General features: G+C 37.9%; 2 protein-coding genes and 1 non-coding gene across 3 annotated transcripts; 2 read left to right on the top strand and 1 right to left on the bottom strand.

Annotated features, from left to right (window-relative positions):
• Positions 1 to 242: 242 nt before the first annotated feature.
• sbds (SBDS ribosome maturation factor) lies at positions 243 to 4,238 on the top strand. Its single transcript, XM_030151966.1, has 5 exons — positions 243 to 467; positions 627 to 756; positions 1,609 to 1,809; positions 2,162 to 2,326; positions 3,612 to 4,238. Exons 1-5 carry the CDS (start codon positions 340 to 342, stop codon positions 3,735 to 3,737), a joined length of 750 nt encoding a protein of 249 aa, XP_030007826.1. The 5' UTR covers positions 243 to 339; the 3' UTR covers positions 3,738 to 4,238.
• Positions 4,239 to 5,631: 1,393 nt separating this feature from the next.
• LOC115431544 (claudin-3-like) lies at positions 5,632 to 8,571 on the bottom strand. The gene has a single exon (XM_030151968.1). It carries the CDS (start codon positions 8,094 to 8,096, stop codon positions 7,431 to 7,433), a length of 666 nt encoding a protein of 221 aa, XP_030007828.1. The 5' UTR covers positions 8,097 to 8,571; the 3' UTR covers positions 5,632 to 7,430.
• Positions 8,572 to 19,968: 11,397 nt separating this feature from the next.
• Positions 19,969 to 20,056, top strand: trnar-ucu (transfer RNA arginine (anticodon UCU)). The gene is given in 2 exon segments: positions 19,969 to 20,005; positions 20,021 to 20,056. It is a non-coding gene; the product is annotated as a tRNA-Arg (tRNA).
• Positions 20,057 to 21,481: the final 1,425 nt, after the last annotated feature.

Genomic DNA, 21,481 nt, shown 5'->3' with positions numbered 1-21,481 from the left:
CAGGCATTTTTTTTATCGTAATAATGAAGAGTAATGCCCACGTCAATGTTTACACCTGTTTTCTACTTTTATATAATTCTGAATATCTATATTTTTGAAGCTCCCTATTTTTTATTTCTTTGTAAATATTTTAAACGGTAAATATTTTCATAACTTACTGACTGCAAAGCGGAACATACAGAAGAAGGGTAAGCGGAACTATTGTTTAGCATCGATGTTTCTTATAGGACACATATTAGGCACGGAACTGACGCACATAGACGAGGCTACCTTCTGACAGCATATTTTCGCCTTTCGCTTATTCTTTTTAATTATATTTCTTTATATATAGGCATAATCATGTCTATATTTACGCCAACAAACCAAATACGACTGACAAATGTGGCGGTGGTGAGGATGAAAAAAGGAGGGAAGAGGTTTGAAATCGCCTGCTACAAGAATAAAGTTATGAGCTGGAGATCAGGAGTGTGAGTAACATTAAATGTCACCATCATCACTATTTATATGATGGAAATATAGAACTAAAGAACATATTGTACCGTTTATTACCTGTGTTGTTTTCCTGTTTACTTTTCCTGCTAAGTGTTAGCTTTTCTAAATGTCTGAATGTTGTGTTTTTGTTCCAGGGAGAAGGATCTGGATGAAGTTTTACAGACACATTCTGTTTTTGTAAACGTATCCAAAGGTCAAGTGGCGAAGAGGGATGATTTGTCCAAAGCTTTTGGTACAGATGATCTAACAGAAATCTGTAAACAGGTGATAAACTGTATTTGAAGTCTCCCTACATACATACATACATACATACATATACTGTCAGTCAATAGAAACTTTGAGGTAGAAATGTATGCATATTTCTACTTGTAGGGGGGGGTTGTAATTATTCATTGTGGATTTATTGATGACTTAGTGCTCGGGTAGTTGAGATAATGATGAGCTGTCTTGTTGTCACGATTCATTGCACATGGGTTGGTCTCTTTGCAAAAGTGGACCAAATACACATTGAACAATACTCAGTGGGGATCTGCACAATTTGAGGATTGGTTTTGAAGGCTTATATAAAGGCCCATAAAAGGCCACCACTGTTAGTCCAATGAACAGCATCATGCCAAGTCTATCACATGAACAACGTCTCCGGGCACTGGGTATGGTGGAGGCCGGTTTGAGTTACAGTGATATAGCCAGGCCTATGTATGGGCTGTTCCCAACCAACAATCAGAAACCTGGTTGAACGCCACAACACCACAGGCTCTGTCGACCATAGACCGCATCCAGGGCGAGAGAGAGTGACAACTCCTGACCAGGACCGCTACTGTTGTGACTTTGTGTTTGGCAGGTGCAGTTTTCTTTTGTTAAGTCTTTTGTTTTGAAATTACTCTTGAAACTTTAGATTTTTGTTTCTGTATGCCAATATCCTAAACAAACTATTCATATGGAAAAAGTTCCCGTTTAGGGTTTCAAAATAACAATTATGTCGGAAAAATATGGTCTCAAATTTTTCATTGACTGTGAGTGTACATACATACATACATACTGTTTCCTATTGTTGATACTGTTTAAAAATAATCACCCCTTTATGACTTTGCTGTTTTCATCTGCGTTTACGTCTAGATCTTGGCTAAAGGCGAGCTTCAAGTGTCAGACAAAGAAAGGCAGAGTCAGCTGGAGACAATGTTCAGGGACATTGCCACTATTGTTGCTGAAAAGTGTGTCAACCCTGAAACCAAGAGGCCGTACACTGTCAGTCTGATTGAACGGGCCATGAAGGACATCCACTACTCTGTTAAGGCCAACAAAAGCACAAAGCAGCAGGTGAGAAGGCAGTTTGGTTATCAAATGCCCTGTTCAGACCTGACATTAACATTTGTTCTAAGTGATGGGACAGTTTTGTCTGAAAAAGTACAGGATATCATAAGAGCTGATTGTTCAGGAGACATTCAGGTGGTGTGACATGCAAATATACATTGCAATGAGTACCTGATAGAAAAAACTCCACCTTAAAGGTTGCCACTGATCACCAGTGGATTAAATTTTCATTACAATAAACATTCTAAACCTAATATGTTGAACTTGCAACCATGTTTTAGGCCACAGATGAGCTTCTTTATTTACGCAAAAAGCTAATTAGTACCTTTGATTCTGTCCTGACTCGTGCCGTTTACAGGCTCTGGAAGTGATCCGGCAGCTGAAGGAGACTATGGAGATCCAGAGAGCCCACATGAGGCTGAGGCTGGTGCTTCCAGCCAAAGAAGCCAAGAAGCTGAAGGAGAAGCTCAAGCCACTGCTGCAGGTTGTGGAAAGTGAGGACTTTGACGAGGAGCTGGAAATGGTACGGAGGTTATTGAAATGGTACATCAACAAATGCAGCGTTGGTTAGAGGTCCGACTCAGTACTCAATACAGATGACATTATATGATAGATTCACTGCTTAAAATGAAACCAATATTTGACGCATTTCTAATTTTTCATCTTTGGAGAAGAAACTGTGTCTGCCCGGGTTAAATACAGACGATATAGTATTACAAAACAGCACAATATAGTGACTGTCATTAAGTATTGCATCTTTACCAAGGACAGACAACTTCTCAGGGTATTTATTTTTAGTTTGATGACTGTTTTCTTTTGCTAAACTGGGAAACAGAACTGCCAGTGTCTTTTCAGCCAGAGTTTTGAAGTCCAGGAATATTTGTCTTGAGTTGAAGTTAAACAAATCTCTCTGTACAGTGTGAAATGATGCTGTAGGAATGTTAGTATGTTGAAAACTGAGGCATAGAGGACCTGAACATGTGGCAAATGAGGGTATGTGCTGCTGTGTGATCTGCGAGGGTTACTAATACTCTGAGGTCAGCTGTATTTTTGACAGTACTGAATGTGAATTTGTTAAGATAAGATATACTTTATTGGTTCCCCCAAGCGGGAAATTCAAGTGTGTACAGTAGTGCAAGACAGAATGCATCACTACAATAGAAAAATAAAGAAATAAAAATACAAACAAGTTTGTTAAAGTGGTTAAAGTGACAAAAAAATAGCAATAATAATAATAATAATAATGATAAAGTTGCAGAGTTGAATTAGTTTGTGCTGTAATCTGTCTAAAGGATGACAGGCTTTCAGATAAATTAAATTAAACAAAATATGCATTTATTTATTCATATATTTATTAAAATGAACTTTTCAGGTCCAGTCTCAACCAAAACAGTCTAGTCTGGGGAAGAAAATTGCACTTTTGAAAAAGTCTGGAATTTTTATTTGGATATCAAATCAATTTTTTTTTTTTTTTATTTAGCGCCAAATCAAAACAAACATTATCTCATGATACTTTACATATGGAGCCGGTCAAAACCAGACTCTAAAGAGCAATAAAAATAAAGAACAAGCACCCTGTAATTGTAAATTCATTCATACCACATCAGTTATATATTTGTGTAATTATTTGAAGAACCTGCTGTGTGTCTGGTTTGGACCCTCAGTGTTTGGTCTGGGTTTACTCGTTTCAGTCACACATCAGATGCATGTTCTTAAACTTCAGTCTTTTTTCTGCTGTTTCACTTCTCTTTCATTTTAACCCAACACTTCTATTTTCTCCTGCCTCCCTTCGTTCCTCCCGTACCCAGGTGTGTCTGGTCGACCCCGGCTGCTTCAGGGAGATCGACGAGCTGATCCGATGTGAGACCAAAGGCCGAGGTTCTCTGGAAGTCCTCAATCTGAAGGACGTGGAGGAAGGAGACGAGAAGCTATAGTGGCCTGATGAAGTCAGGACTCTGAACTTAACCTTCACTAACTCACACCGCTGTGGCACATAAACCCTGCATTAACATTTATATTACTCCATATGTTAGTACTCAAACATAGGTGTAGTGGTTCTATAACACTGGGATGAAGTACTAACATATGGAGTAATAGAAAAATGTTGTGAAACTACTACATCTGTGTCGAAGTACTAACATATAAACAGCAATTTTCCATTATAGAAGCAATTTAAGACGGGATTGAAGCTAAATCAGTCATTCCTATCCCCCCACCTCAGGATATTTTAAGAATTTGACTGAATATTACTTAATCCTTGTTGGGAACAGTTTGATAATACAGTTTAAACTGGAAATAGCAGGTCAGTAAATGTTTCAGATGGCCTGTATTCAGTTATTTATTAAGTTTTTTCTGAACCAGCAGCAGTTCTGTGCACACCTCCCAGTTCCATGCATTATTATTTTGTTATTTTTATGAATAAATATGGAACTGCATCTTCTCCTCTCCTTAATTTACAGATCATACAAAAGCAAAGTAATCCATTTTGCTGCCTTATTGTATTATTTTAACTAAATCAAATCAGCGTGTATGTGTCAAACAATTCAGGTGATGATGGAAAAATAGCTGCACATAATAAAATATAGTTCATTCTTCATATAAACACATTGAACCAGCTGACTTTTGTAAATATTGTCTAAATTTAAACCTAGGATTCCTAAACACATCCATATATTTTAATGTATCAGTAAATATTAAGTAATAGACATAATAAAACATGCAAATACATAAATACACAATACTCATTTGAAAAAGTTTTATTAAAAGGCCACAAAAACAACAAGGTCCAGAGGGTCTGACTGCAAAAATCAGCTCTCTAAACTGAATTAAACAACTAAAAGAAACTATTTGGTAATTATTTTCTCACATAACACTAGGAATGAATAACGGAAAAATGTACGAACTAGTAAAGGTTTTAAAGGTACAATGTGTAACATGGAGAAATTTACAGTCATTAATTATGTTTCACTTTATAGTACGTACACAGATCGGGAGTTACTTGCAGAAATGACTTCCTTCCCTGACTGTTTAGAGCAGAGATCTCAAACATGTGGCCCGGGGGCCAAATCTGGCCCGCCAAAGGGTCCAGTCTGGCCCCTGGGATGAATCTGTGAAATGCAAAAATTACACTGAAAATATTAATCATTTTAGTTCAGGTTCCACATACAGACCAATTTAATCTCAAGTGGGTCAGATCAGTAAAATACGATCATAATAACCTATAAATAATCCCAACTCATATTTTTTCTCTTTGTAAATGTAAACATTTTCATGTCATTTTACTGTATTTACACTAAAACAAACTGTCATTTCACAAAAATGTGTATAACCTGAACAAATATGAATATTTTGAAACATCTGAAGTCCAATTTTACCACTATTCTGCCTGTTAGTAAATGTTTTATGTATTTGCTGATCCACTGTGATCTGTAAGTTGTAATTTACATGTGCAAATGATAAACTAAGATATAATAGTGTTAAAATTGCACTTAGTTTTCTTAAGAAATTTCAGTTTGTTCATGTTATTCACATTGTTTTAAAGGATAGTTCATAGATGCAAACATTTTCATTGCATAATTTTACTTTTTTCGCTCTAAAACAGAGGAAAGTTTGGAGTTGACATTATTTATATATTATTATGTTATTATTTCACTGGTCTGGCCCACTTCAGATCAAATTTGACTGAATGTGGCCCTGAACTAAAATGAGTTTGACACCCCTGGTTTAGAGTCTACACTCATGCTAACATCTTCTACTCTGATGTTTAGGATTAGAGTCAAACTTGCTGCAAAAATGTAAAAATATGACTTTGTTTATGGTCCTGATCACCTAAACGCCTCACCTCAGCTTTTTTTTTTTTTTTCCATCAGCAACATTAGCTGGAAATGCAGTCACCAAAAAAATTCACAGCACAACACAAGCGTCATGAGCAGGCATGAATATTACATATTGTACCTTTAAACTTAAACATTTTCTGTCATTTCAGTGCGAAAATCCAAAAGAGCAACTTGAGGAAAACCCAAGGAACAGCAAAATTCAACAGGATATAAATGAATAAATAGGTTTTATAAACAAATATGAATTATCTGCAGTTCTCAGCATCTTTTTGTGCAGAATAAGTTATATTCGATGTAAACATTTTGCCACTCTCACACACCTGCGTTTGTAGGTGATTGTAAAGTTGGGGATAATTCACATTTAACACATAAGACAAAGTATAAGAGGAATGTCATTGTTATTACTTAAATGCCTTACAGCAATTGTTTTGCATAATTGTGTCCATTCACCTGAATAAAATGGGATCAAACCAACAGGAATGTCATATTTTGTCATTCATTTTCCACCATTTGAACTTTTAATGGTTTTTATAATAGTTTTGCATATAAATAAATGTTCCATATTTAAAGGCTCAATATAAACCTGTTTACATTCAGGCTCTCCATTAAGTTTGTACTGAAGTCTGTTTTGTGCTGGAAGACAGTCATTTGATGATGTTAGCTAACAGGCTAATGTTAGCCACAGTGTTAGCTAACAGGCTAATGTCAGCCACAGTGTTAGCTAACAGGCTAATGTTAGCCACAGTGTTAGCTAACAGGCCAATGTTAGCCACAATGCTAGCTAACAGGCTAATGTCAGCCACAGTGTTAGCTAACAGGCTAATGTTAGCCACAGTGTTAGCTAATAGGCTAATGTCAGCCACAGTGTTAGCTAACAAGCTAATGTCAGCCACAATGCTAGCTAACAGGCTAATGTCAGCCACAGTGTTAGCTAACAGGCTAATGTCAGCCACAGTGTTAGCTAACAAGCTAATGTCAGCCACAATGCTAGCTAACAGGCTAATGTCAGCCACAGTGTTAGCTAACAGGCTAATGTCAGCCACAGTGTTAGCTAACAAGCTAATGTCAGCCACAATGCTAGCTAACAGGCTAATGTCAGCCACAGTGTTAGCTAACAGGCTAATGTTAGCCACAGTGTTAGCTAACAGGCTAATGTTAGCCACAATGCTAGCTAATGTTGTACACTGCAGCAGAAGAAAGGCAAAGGAAAAGAGAGAAAAAAAAACAGTCATCTACACAGGAATCAGTGTGTAGGTTATTACGATAGATGCACACTGGAAAAAAATTTTAATCTTCCCAAGTGTATTTTTTTCATTTCTAGTCCAAATATCTCATCAAAGAAATATAGCATTGATATACACCTTAGTTGATTTGATTAAAACACAGATTTTGTCATTATTTCAACCAAAGTGTATGCATATTTTTGTCGTTGGACAATGTAAGAACAGATTTAGGCCTACAGCAATGTTAAAAAAATATGCATTCATTCAGTTAATTTCAACATGTTCCTTATGTTTTTTTGACAAAACCACAGGGAACCAAACAAATATGCTAAAGAGCCACATTTGGCCCAGGAGCCATAGGTTGCAGACCCCAGTTCTAGAAATAAAAAACACACAACAAACCAAGATACAAAAGTAAAGTCCACAGTTTGACCCTCCCCCCTGTCAATCAAACCACCATGCTTGTGCTTCAACATGTGCAACTAGACTTCCACCTCTACTGTTCAAACCACCACATCTGAAAGATTCCATCACTCACACAGTTTCAGATACTTGAGCCCAGTCCACCTCAGACGGCTCCTGATCTGCGGTCGTACTGGCTCTGGGTGAACGTAGTCCTGTTGATGGTGCTCAGAGGGTGGTCCGCCTCTTCCTCCCTGCCCTCGTCCGCCGCCGCGTGCCCCTGCCTCTCAACCGTCGGGCATCTGGTGGTGAGAAACACCCCTCCGACCAACATCAAACCGAAGGAGATCCACCCGAGGTAGAGCGCCGGTCCCCAGTCCCTCCTCAGCAGCTCAGCCCCCTCCAGTGGCTGACTGGTGTGATGGCACGTCCAGGCTGTGGGAACCAGCAGCAGGAGCGCAGACAAAACAAAGAGAGCACCAGAAAACACTTTGATCTGACCTCGGTGGGGGAACCACATGGCCCCCACCGAGGCGATCACCACGGCGAAAGCTCCAGCGCCGATGGCCGCCACGATGAGGGCCCTCCACGTACGGAAACTTCCAGAAAGTGACATGAGGGAGCGGTAGAAGGAGCAGTGGAGGCTCCCGTCGTGGTTTAAATCCCAGTGATCCCATTCCAACCACACCCCGTCCCAGTAGGCAGGCAGGGTGGCGGTGGCGTTCCCCACGGTGCCAATCACTTTCCACAGGGCCAGGCAGCGTGTCAGGACGGCGCAAAGCCACCCGGTGAAGGCCAGACCCAGGGCACCGAGCTCCAGCTGCCTCTCCATGACTCCGGCCGGCCTCCTCCTCCTCCTCCTGGTCACCGCAGGCCTAAGCAGAAGCAGCTGGCGGTGCAGAGAGCGGCAGGGGTGGGGTGTTGTTTTAACATGTGAGCATGGGTGAGGCGTCGACTGCCTGTGAGTGTGTGTGTCTGTGTGCGTTTGTGTCTACTTTGCATGTCTGTTCAGAATGGTCAAACTGGTTCTTTGGTATTCCGGGGAAGGACTTCGAAGGCGCAGCATCAGCTGGGTGGAGAAGGAAAATCCCTGTGTTTGGTCTGCCATGGTTTCAAAACAATCCCTTTCTCCCAGTTTGTGCTGCGGTGGAAAACAAAGCCTCCCCTGTGCTCCAGTCCAGTCTCTGAGACCGACCTGATTTAAAGAGAAACAGCTTCTTCTTCCTGATAGAAGGACTGGTGATCTCACAGGAGGAGTGTTCTTGGCCTGGTTCTGTGGAGCTACTGTGTGGAAAACAGTGAGTCATCAAAACTGTTTTAGAAGTACAGTCCATCAGGGTGGGATTCCAAGACGACCAACCACCACACTGCAAAAATCCAAGTCTTACCCAGTGTATTTTTCACATTTCTAGTCCAAATATCTCATCACACGTAAAACTAGAAAGGGAAAGTTCATCAACACCCCCCCCCCACCCCCCTGATCACCACCAAATTTAATCATTTGTTCCTTGTGCCAGTATCAACATTTCCTGAAAATTTCATCAAAATCCGTCCTTAACCTTTTGAGTTATCTTGCTAACAAACAAACAAACAAACTAGAAAAGTACTCGAAGAGCGCAGACCTCCGCCAAGGCCGGTCAGTCCCCCCCCATCCCCATCACTGCCAAAATTTAATCACTTGTTCCTTGTGCCAGTATCAACATTTACTGAAACTTTCATCAAAATCCTTCCATTACTTTTTGAGTTATCTTGCTAACAAACAAACAAACAAACTAGAAAAGCACTTGGAGTCCGCAGACCTCCACCAAGGCAGGTCAGTCCCCTCACCCCCACCCCACCCCCCATCACCGCCAAAATTTAATCATTTGTTCCTTGTGCCAGTATCAAAATTTCCTGAAAATTTCATCAAAATCAAGCCATAACTTCTTGAGTTCTCTTGCTAACAGACAGACGAACAAACAACAAAATCCACCCCCCACCCCCGTCCCATCTCATCACACTTAAAACTAGAAAAGAACATTTCATCAACACCCCCCTCACCCCCCCGATCACCACCAAATTGAATCATTTGTTCCTTGTGCCAGTATCAACATTTCCTAAAAATTTAATGAAAATCCGTCCATAACCTTTTGAGTTATCTTGCAAACAAACAAACAAACTAGAAAAGCACTTGGAGACCGCAGACCTCCGCCAAGGCCGGTCAATCCCCCCCACCCCCCCTCCCCATCACTGCCAAAACAAAATTTAATCATTTCTTCCTTGGGCCAGTATCAGCATTGCCTGAAAATTTCATCAAAATCAAGCCATAACTTTTTGAGTTCTCTTGCTAACAGACAGACGAACAAACAACAAAATCCACCCCCCCACCCCCGTCCCATCTCATCATACTTAAAACTAGAAAAGGAAATTTCATCAACCCCCCCCCCCCCCCCCCCCCCCCCCCCCGATCATCACCAAAATTTAATCATTTGTTCCTTGTGCCAGTATCAACATTTCCTGAAAATTTCATCAAAATCCATCCTTAACCTTTTGAGTTATCTTGCTAACAAACAAACAAACAAACTAGAAAAGTACTCAAAGAGCGCAGACCTTCGCCAAGGCCAGTCAGTCCCCCCCCACCCCCATCACTGCCAAAATTTAATCACTTGTTCCTTGTGCCAGTATCAACATTTACTGAAACTTTCATCAAAATCCTTCCATTACTTTTTGAGTTATCTTGCTAACAAACAAACAAACAAACTAGAAAAGCACTTGGAGACCGCAGACCTCCACCAAGGCAGGTCAGTCCCCTCACCCCCACCCCACCCCCCATCACAGCCAAAATTTAATCATTTGTTCCTTGTGCCAGTATCAAAATTTCCTGAAAATTTCATCAAAATCAAGCCATAACTTCTTGAGTTCTCTTGCTAACAGACAGACGAACAAACAACAAAATCCACCCCCCACCCCCGTCCCATCTCATCACACTTAAAACTAGAAAAGAACATTTCATCAACACCCCCCTCACCCCCCCGATCACCACCAAATTTAATCATTTGTTCCTTGTGCCAGTATCAACATTTCCTAAAAATTTAATGAAAATCCGTCCATAACCTTTTGAGTTATCTTGCAAACAAACAAACTAGAAAAGCACTTGGAGACCGCAGACCTCCGCCAAGGCCGGTCAGTCCCCCCCACCCCCCCTCCCCCATCACTGCCAAAATTTAATCATTTCTTCCTTGTGCCAGTATCAACATTTCCTGAAAATTTCATCAAAATCAAGCCATTACTTTTTGAGTTCTCTTGCTAACAGACAGACGAACAAACAACAAAATCCACCCCCCACCCCCGTCCCATCTCATCATACTTAAAACTAGAAAAGGAAATTTCATCAACCCCCCCCCATCATCACCAAAATTTAATCATTTGTTCCTTGTGCCAGTATCAACATTTCCTGAAAATTTCATCAAAATCCTTCCATTACTTTTGAGTTATCTTGCTGACAGACAAACAAACCCAGATGAAAACATAACCTCCACTGTTACACTTGGCGGAGGTAACAAACTAGAAAAGCACTTGGAGAGCACAGACCTCCGCCAAGGCAGATTGGTCCTGCCCCCCCATCACCACCAAAGTTTAATCATTTGTTTCTTGTGCCACTATCAACATTTCCTGAAAATTTCATCAAAATCCTTCCATTACTTTTTGAGTTATCTTGCTAACAGTAAAAAAAACAGACAAACCCACATGAAAACGTAACTCCTGCTGTTCAATGGCAGAGGTAATATGACAAAATCACAGAAAGAGTAACTTTTCAGTGAGAAATATGAACTGATTTTTAGACAATAGATCTGGAAAATCTTATGTCAAGAAATCATACCAAGAAAATTTTCACTTGTTCCATTGGCAGATTTTCTTTGTTTAATTCAAGATTTTTTTTTTTTTTTTTTTTTTTGCTTAATTCAAGTTTGTTTTTTGCTTAATTCGAGCAAAAAAAAAAAAATCTGCCAATGGAACAAGTGAAAATTATCTTGGTTAGATTTCTTGAAATAAGATTTTCCAGATCTATTGTCTAAAAATCAGTTCTTATATCTCACTGAAAAGTTACTCTTTAGGTGATTATGTCTGATTTTAAGTGGGATGAGATATTTGGACTAGAAATGAGAAAAATACACTTGGTAAGATTTAAATTTTTGCAGTGTTGGTGTCAAACTGCAAAAACAGCTGCTGCAGAAATAAAAACACAATGCTATGATTTGCAGTTTTCTAGGGCTGTCAAAATTAATGCAGATTAATCCTTCATCATGATTAATCTGATTATAATTTTAACACAATTAACCTATCTGCAGCACAGAATGACTCTGAACGTCTCTAACAGCGCAGTTTGAGCGGTTTGTCCAAATAGAGTTAGCATCACACATGTGCAAATGGAACAGACTGAGCTCATGAAATCGCATTGTATGTGATGCCAGTTTTGGCATTTGGCGTGCTATACATATGCATTTTCATCCTTTCACGTGTTATTCAACACCAAGATCTCCAGTTTACATATCCGTAACCGCTAACCCTAAGCCTAAACTTAACCACTAATCGTGTGTTATTTTATGCAGCGTGAACATACATGTGGAAAGCTTATAATGCATACAGATAACACGCTAATTAAAAATGGGATGTTATCCGGCTGTTGATGCAGTAGTGACAGGCAGTAGAACCAACCCATAAAGATGGAAGACACAAAACTGCACGTTGATCCTCTGGATGGAAATATGAGGACAAAAAAAAAAACCAAGACGGAACAGTCAACCAACAAAGTATTATACACACTCTGCAGGAAGGAGTTTTCTTTTCACCGAAGCATTTCCATCTGAAAATACCACATTAACGCAAAGCATACGTTACTCAGGGATTCTGCTAGCACTTTGGCTAACGTGTCGCCCAGTTTGTGATAAACACGTTAAGTGCATATATATATATATATATATATATATATATATATATATATATATATATATATATATTCCCTTTTTTCTTGATTCTGTTTGCTCATGGAAAATAAAACGCGATTAATATAGATTAAATAATAATAATAATAATAATACATTGGTTTTATATAGCACTTTTCTAGGTACTCAAAGACGCTTAAAAAAAAAAAGATATTTAATCGTGATTAATCAAAACTAATCCACAGCAATCCTGTGATTAATCTGATTAAAAATTTTTATCATTTAACAGCCCTATTTAAAACACAATTCATGTTATTTTCAGGAAATGAGTTTCAAGGAAATGGAAATCTAACGCATTATTTTAGCAGTTTGTAAATATTTGATGAATATATCCATCAAACATGTTAAAAACTAAACAAAGACTGACTGGTAAACTGATTTAATATGGACTTGAAATCCATTTGTTTGTTGTAGAGCAAGGGTGTCAAACTCATTTTCTACCGGGGCCCACATTCGGCCCAATTTAATCTGAAGTGGGCCAGACCAGTACAATAATAGCATGACAGCCAGTAAATAATGACAACTACAAATGGTTTTAGTGCAAAAAATAACATTAAATTAAGCCAATATTTATATTTACAAACTATCAAAAAAAAAAGGATGTGAATAACCTGAAGAAAATGAAATTTGTAGAGAAATATAAGTACAATTTTATCAATATTATGCCTCGACTTATCATTCATACATATGCATTACAGATCAGATCTACAAAGACACAAAACATTTAGTAACAGGCAGAATATTGTTAAAATTGCACTTAATTTCCTTTAGACATTTCAGGTTGTTCGTATTTGTTCAGGGTATTCATATTTTATTGTTAAAGGATAGTTTGTTAACATAAACATTTTCATAATTTAATGTTTTTTGCACTAAATCAAAGAGAAAAAATTGGTGTTGTCATTATTTCTAGGTTATTATGATATTATTTTTGAGTTTGATGCCCTAATTTGCACTTTGCAAATTCGTCCCGCGGGCCGGTTTTAGCCCCCGGGCCGCATGTTTGTGGAGGATGTTTTTAGAGTCTCTTTGCATTTGTGTTCGCTGTTGCAAATTTCTGCCATGGCAACATATCATCCTAATGTCAAAACAAAGCACTTTGGGGGGTAAATTTCACTGCCAAACTGCATAAATAAGGGAGTTTCTCTGGTGTAGCTTTGAAAAACTACAGATTATTTTACACAGGATGATGCTGAACTACAGGATAACAACTGTAATGTGAAATATGGTGGAGTTTAATTCAGCTACTCTGAAAAAAATAGTTCAAACTATGCTGTAAATTGTTCAAACTCACAACTTACATGTGATACATTATTCTAACAAAATATGAAACAGTCATTGCTTTTAAGAATGCAGTTCAGTTTATTATAGTTTGTGTCAAAATGTTCAAGTATTATTCAAGTTTAGTTTTCAAGACATTATCAACTATGGCTAAATGTGACTATGACTAAAACAGTAAAGAATCAAATGCATTAAGGTTCAGTGTGTGACATTTAGTGGCATCAAATGGTTCCAGATTAAAACTTTAGAAACAAATGAATCCCCCCGTCCTTCCACTACTATGGCGGCAAAAAAAAAAAAAAAAGTAGCGATTGTTCAGTAGAATCAGTGTTTGTTTAATCCAGGGGTGTCAAACTCATTTTAGTTCCGGGGCCACATTCAGCCCAGTATGACCTCAACTGGACCGCACCAGTAAAATAATAACAGTGAAAAAAGTTCAATTTAACCCAGAAAGATCCAGCGCTAATTTTATGGCAGTTCCAAAATATTTTTTTTCTCTATATTTAGCTTTTCTTAAGTGATTTATCACCATTTATTATGATATTATCCTCTGTATTTTGCGTTTTTTCAGTGAACATCAGGTATTTTCCTATATTTAATTCACTGATCATGTAGATGTTCATAAAAGATCAGATTTAAAGGTTGAGGGTTATTATATTAAAAACTGAGAAAACTGAAAAAAGTGACTTTTTCAGCAAAATCTCTCATTAACTGAACATAAACCAAGTGTCTCCATCCGCTGTCATTGATCCAACTCCATGGGTTTTACTGGTGAATTAATGTCGTAGAAGATGATGGTGTTTCCATGGTAACTACGGAGCCTCTGAATGTCCAAATAGGTCATATCTGATGACCGTGAAAAGACGAAAAACTGCATTTTACGCCAATTATTTACATGTATTGATAGGATTAGTGGACCAACAGGTATTAAATATTTTAGATCAGTAGGTGGTTTTGGCCGTCGGTTCCTGTTTGGGTCTTTATGGGTTAAATAAAGTTAGGCTACATGATAGAAATGCTTACACCTACAAAGTTTCCTTAAAAATGTGAATGACATGAAACACCTGAAAAATAAGTTCAATTTTAACAATATGATGCCTCAGTTTATCATTTATACATGTACATTACAACTTACAGATCACAGTGGATCTAGAAATACACAAAACATGTGGTAACAGACAGAATACTGTCAAAATTACACTGAGTTCTTTGAAGACATTTCAGGTTGTTCATATTTGTTCAGGTTTTTCACATTTTTTTCTGAAAGGATAGTTTGTAAATGTAAATATTTTCACGTAATTGTACTTTTTTTTTTTTTTTTTTTTTTTTACACTAAAACATAGACAACTAGAAAATCACTTGGAGAGCGCAGACCTCCGCCAAGCGCAAAAATTCCCCACATAATCGGTGATACAAATCCTACATTTATTTTTTAAAATAAAATCTGCCTTCTGGATCAGATCCGGATCAGCCTTTGAAATGTGATAGAGGACCCCATTGTCAATTCCTGAGTTAAATTTCATGAGTTTTGGTCAATAATTAAGCGAGATATTGGGAAACAAAAATTTTGGCCCCGTTTACCACAATGTTAACGAAAATTTCAAAGTGATCCAGAATCCAGGATTTCTTCCGGATCACCCCCAAAAGTTAATCATTTCTTCCTTATCCCATTTCCAACAAACCCTGAAAATTTCATCAAAATCTGTCCATAACTTTTTGAGTTATGTTGCACACTAACGGACAGACAAACAAACAGACAGACAAACAAACCCTGGCAAAAACATAACCTCCTTGGCGGAGGTAAAAATTAAGCATTGTCATTATTTATCGGTTATGATAATATTACTGGTCTAATCCACTTGAGATCGAATTGGTCTGTATGTGGAACCTGAACTAAAAGGATTTTAACACCAATGACTGTTAATATATTCAGTGTAAGTTTTGCATTTCATATATTCATCCCATGGGCTGGATTGGATCCTTTGCTGCCCCGGTTTTGGCCCGTGGACCATATGTTTGACAACTGAGTGTAATCAAATTTGGGCTTTTTAGTTTAAGAGGAAACCAGTCTAGTCCACAGTACAAGATCATTTTCACTTGGTCCATTTGCAGATTTTTGTTGCTTGAATTAACCACAAAAATCTTGAATTATGCAAAAAAAAAAAATCTGCCAATGGAACAAGTGAAAATTATCTTGGTAAGATTTCTTGACATAAGATTTTCCAGATCTATTGTCTAAAAATCAGTTCTTATATCTCACTGAAAAGTTACTCTTGAGGTGATTATGTCTGATTTTAAGTGTAATGGGATATTTTGAGTATAAATGAGAAAAATACACTTGGTAAGATTTAGATTTTTGCAGTGTAATATTACTGCAGACACACGGTGGACTCATGAATGACGATGCATCAACTCAGGTATAATCTGAACCAAACCAGTTTCTGTACAGACTCAACACTGGTCTAAACAATGGGACGATCTTTTCACTGGTTAAAAACATGTTCAGGCATTTGCATTTTAGCAGAGTTGTGCACTTGGTTCATGATTCTTCCTCGTGTTCCATCATGACGTTGCCGTATGAGCACGTTGAGCAACGACGCCCTTTTGCACACACGACCACACCAAGGCTCAGTCTCAGAAAAACAGGGTTCGACTGCAGTAAAGACAAAACATCATACTGAGCTGCACTTTAACCCTTTCATGCATGAATAACTAGAAAAGCACTCTGAGAGCGCAGACCTCTGCCAAGGCAGATCAGTGCCCCCCCCCCCCCCCCCCCATTCACCACCAAAATTTAATCATTTGTTCCTTGTGCCAGTATCAATATTTCCTGAAATTTTCATCCAAATCTGTCCATAACTTTTTGAAAGATCCGGATCAGTCTTTGCCATTTGATAGAACACCCCATTGTAAATCCCTGAGTCAAACTGCATGAGATTTGCACAATTCCCCCATATTGTGATTTCCACCATAAATATTAGTCCCATATTTATTTCGCCTATATTTTAAGATTCCTTGACCATGAAAACATACCATTAGCAACTGGATTCATAATTATATCCTTATTAGTTCAGTAGTTATTCACGAAAATCACATTTCTCGTAATGGCGGTTTTCTTCTGGATCTAGCTCCTTAAATATTAAAGCTATATGAAATCCGGTGGCATACTCCCGATGTGGAACTGACTGAGCTACACGATGGCGCTTGTCAGAAATTTCTACCTTTAATATTAAAGGCACAGTAGGCCAAAAAGTAAGGGCACCCCCATTTTTTATATAAATTGAGATAAAATCCGCCTTCTGGATCAGATCCGGATCAGCCTTTGAAATGTGATAGAGGACTCCATTGTCAATTCCTGAGTTAAATTTCATGAGTTTTGGTCAATAATTAAGCGAGATATTGGGAAACAAAAATTTTGGCCCCATTTACCACAATGTTAACGAAAATTTCAAAGTGATCCAGAATCCAGGATTTCTTCCGGATAACCCCCAAAAGTTAATCATTTCTTCCTTATCCCATTTCCAACAAACCCTGAAAATTTCATCAAAATCTGTCCATAACTTTTTGAGTTATGTTGCACACTAACGGACAGACAAACAGACAAACAAACCCTGGCAAAAACATAACCTCCTTGGCGGAGGTAATGAGAACCTTAATCACGATTTTTTTCCTGAGTGTTTTTATCCCTCTTTAGGAATAAAAATAATAATTCTGTTGATTTTTGTTAGCCTATTTTTATGGAGTTACAAAAATGTCCACTCAGCTGGACACCATGCATTTAGTTTTAGAACCAAAGAAACATGTATTTACTGATAAACTGTGTGAAAACTATGAAATAAAAACATTTTTAATGCTGCTAATCTGATGTTTTCTCACATTTTAACATACCTGCATGGAGATAAAATGCAAAAAAAAACAACAACTGTTAATTACAGTCTAATAACAATTAGCAGGTTTTTTTTACTCTCAAACATCTTACTGCAGATCAGGTTTATCTAGACCAGCAAAGTTACAGTAATGGTATGAATTGCAGTGTATGGGATGATGCATAAGTGTCCACTGTGTTGGCTGATATGGAACTAAAACAACAAAATCCATGAATATACAAGAGAACACTTTTGAACAGCTGTCCACTGTAGTGACCAGTGTGCATGAAAGGGTTAAAACATCAAATCCAGGTGTACAAACGAGTGTATGACCTGCAGTAGATGGAGGTCAACACCGATACCCCTGGGACTGGATCAGACCAGACCAGCGTCATGGACAAATCCGCATCATGTAAAGAATACACTTCAAAAACCACAACCAACACTTTGTTGGGCATGTGAGTTTTTTTTGGTAACTTCCACATGCATTACAAAACAGTGAGAGTCAACAGTTCCAGTGAGGACAGTGAGGCAACAATCTCAGGTCCAATGTGGTCTCCAGGGTCTGTAAGGTCCACCTCTGCATGAACAGTGAGTGGACCTGCTTTGTTTGGTACCATGAAGTAATGGTACTAATGTAAGGAATGATGTTCAAAGAGGTCATGTGGATATTCAGCAATTAGGTTGTTGGAGTGTTCTAAAAGTGATGTTCAAAATACATGTTCCTTTCATCTTACATGTGTTTTTCTTGTATTTTTTATATTTACTTCTTGGATATCTTTTTTTTTTTTTTTTTTTTAATTAATTAATTTGTTTTAAGGTTTTTTGCCAATTATGGGTAAGGAACCAAATATGGTAATTTCACTGACCTTGATTTTCTATGTAAAAATAAAACATTTTGAAAAATTTTACAAAAGTAATAAAGTCTTCTTATGTCCTTCAATAACACACTAAGGTGTTCTTTTTTTTTCCATTATTTGATTTTTTTGTGTATTGTTTATCATTATTATTATTATTTTTCTATTGTTTGTTTTTTTTATTTGTGTATTATTTATTATTATTTTTATATTTTTTTGTTTTTTTTGTTTCATGTTTTGTATTATGTCTGTGTCTGAAATAAACTAACCTAAACTAAAACTAAAAGGTCGAAACGTTGAATTTCAGAGTGTTTCTGGGAGTGAACTATTAAGGGTTAAAGTAACACAAGTTTACAAATGAACTACACCTTCATAAACCAGTGTTTTTCAACCTTGGGGTCGGGACGCCATTTGGGGTCACCCGGAATTCAAATGGGGTCACCTGAAATTTCTAGTGATTGATAAAAATAAAAAATAAAAAACTATTCAATAAAAAATATCTGGTGAGTTGACAGAGACAATCCCAATCCATAACAGACATGACAAACTGTGAGTCTGAAACTGCAGCACTGTGGTTCTGTTTATCTTTCAAATGTTCATTGTGGTCAGTTTCAGATGCTGCAGCTCTTTCATAATTCATAGTTTGAGTTCTTGTTTGTTCAGTATTAATTGTCAGCCTTGTAAATCACAGCTGGACTGACTGTACATATCCTGACCAAGGAAAATCAAATTCTCTCTTTGTGCAGTAATCTACACCTGGATTTACTGCCTCTGTCCAGAATAATATACATTATATAGCCTAAATGTCGTCTAAAATTAACTTTTATTTGTAACATAGTATAGCAAACTATTACATGATCAAAAACAAATTAATTTTAGCAAAAAAAAAAAAAAAAAGTCTCCGTTTTGAATGTCTGGGGTCGCCAGAAATTTGTGATGTTAAAATGGGGTCACGAGCCAAAAAAAGGTTGGGAACCACTGGATTAAAGTAACACAAGTTTACAACTGAACTACACTTTCATGACAGATTAAAGCCTCTGTGTCTGCTACGTCCAGTATTATCCACAGTGTCCACAGGCTGGACGACATCTATGGACAGCACCAGACTCTGGACACGTTTGAAGACAGATTCGTGTTGAGATATTTAGTCAGGTTTTGTTCGGTTGATCAGGACATCAGACACGTAGAATGTATTACAGCCGCTTTAAGAAGCCAGCAAGAAATCTATTACACAACGGTGGTTAAACCCAACTCCACCAACAATAGAAGACTGGTACGAGATCACCTTACAAATATTCAAAATGGAAAAATTGACTTACTCCATTAGAATCCAGAGGGATAAATTTTATATTTGGGACAAATGTATCAAGTTTGTATCCTCTGGCAATCCTCTAAGAATGTCCTCTTTTTTATAATCTCCCTGTATTTATTCTTCATTTTCGGTTTTTCTGCATAAACATGTGTAATGTTTAAAGAACCCAGAGGTACTGTAACGCTATGATTGTTTTTAAGCGAGAAATACCAAAACTGTAAGCACCCACTTCATATGTTAGTTGTTGTTTTTTTTTTACACTTTTGTACGTATAAAAGAAGAAATACGAAAAGGGCTCTAATAGCTACTATCTGTATGAGTGGAAATGTTGGAGATATTTTGTCACTTTTCTCAACAAAAAGAAAAAAAAGTGTTGATGTTATTCTGTCTGCTGCATTTACTATTAAGAGGCTCTGTGGCGCAATGGACAGCGCATTGGACTTCTAGGAAAAGTAGGAGGGATTCAAAGGTTGTGGGTTCAAGTCCCACCAGAGTCGGAATTTTGACTTTCAGCCGACAAAACAAAGGAAGATGGGACATTCATTACAACCCACTTTGTTGCTGTTTCACCTTCATGACAGATTAAAGCGTCTGCTACGTCCACTATTACCCGCAGGTTTGACAACTGCTATGGTCTGTCTGAGACTATGGACACATTTGGAGTCATGTTTTAGAGATATTTTGGAAAATGAAAGTCATATGGACATAATTTCTTAAAAAACAAAACAGAGGAAAATACCTGTTTAGTAAAATATGTGTATTAATGTGGACAGGGCGTCGGTGTAAAGACGCACAAACCTGACCTGACACCACTACAGATGAAATCAGCTGGATCTGACTTAATATGAACAGTGATTGGTCATTACAGCTGTCAATCATGTATTTAACCTCTTATGTGTCTGAAACAGTGACGTGCAGTCAGAGGAGGCAGGGGAGACAGAGCCTCCCTTGTCAATCTTGAAAAGAAAAAAAGTTAACTATAAAATATAATAAATGTTGATAGTTGTCAGCTGGTATGTCCTATAAACTCATTTTCCGTTCCAATCCAATATTATTATTATTATTATTATTTTTTTTTTTTGTCAGTTAGAATAGCAGAATTTCCGCATGCTCCGTTCAAATACAGGGAGGAGATGCGCTGTGAGGCAGCGCTGTGCTGTGCCTCCAGGAGAACTGTCTCCTCCCCTCATGAACTCTGCTGGTACCTGATGAAAATATTGTGTCGCTGTCCCTCTGTATATCGCAGTTAAAATGCTTTCAAACACTCTGATTATATGCTCTATCCTTCCATAATCTGCATAACATATGGAATGTATTTCTGTAATGTGTTTAGGCTCGCAGATTAATCATAAAACCGCAGTGAAAAAGTCACTGGGGAGGCAAACAGTACCCCTGCCTCATGATAGATGGCGCCTGTGAGTCCACAGATTCATGCGCTTATAATCTTCTTCGTTCTTTTTTATACGCTTTAATTCACCAGGATCGGCGCATGGATTTCATGTACAAATAAAGGTAAGACCATAAACTTTTTTTATTTTTAGTTTGAAATGGCTCTTTTTGAAGGTTTCCTGTTGAGTTCCTGCCAGTCTACCTATGCTGACTTGATGCAGAGCCCATATACCCAGGCCATTCAGTTTCTCAGGCCACCATATATCTGTAGATCTGGCTCTGAAAGAGTCAGTGCCTCCCCAGCCATGAACCCCACTGCACGTCACTGGTCTGAAACAGCAAAAACCTCGCATCATAAGTTCAGTTTTCTAGATCTAGTTTTAGTTCAGGTTCCACATTCAGCCCAATCTGATCTCAAGTGGGTCAAACCAGTAAAATAATAACAAAAGAACCCAGAAATAACGTCAAATCCAAAGATGTCTCTGTTTTAGTGCAAACCAGTGATATTATATTCTGAATATGTTTACATTTAC

Source organism: Sphaeramia orbicularis, chromosome 13 (assembly GCF_902148855.1).
Source record: "Sphaeramia orbicularis chromosome 13, fSphaOr1.1, whole genome shotgun sequence".
Lineage (NCBI taxonomy): Eukaryota > Metazoa > Chordata > Actinopteri > Kurtiformes > Apogonidae > Sphaeramia > Sphaeramia orbicularis.
This window is presented reverse-complemented; position numbering and strand designations above follow the sequence as displayed.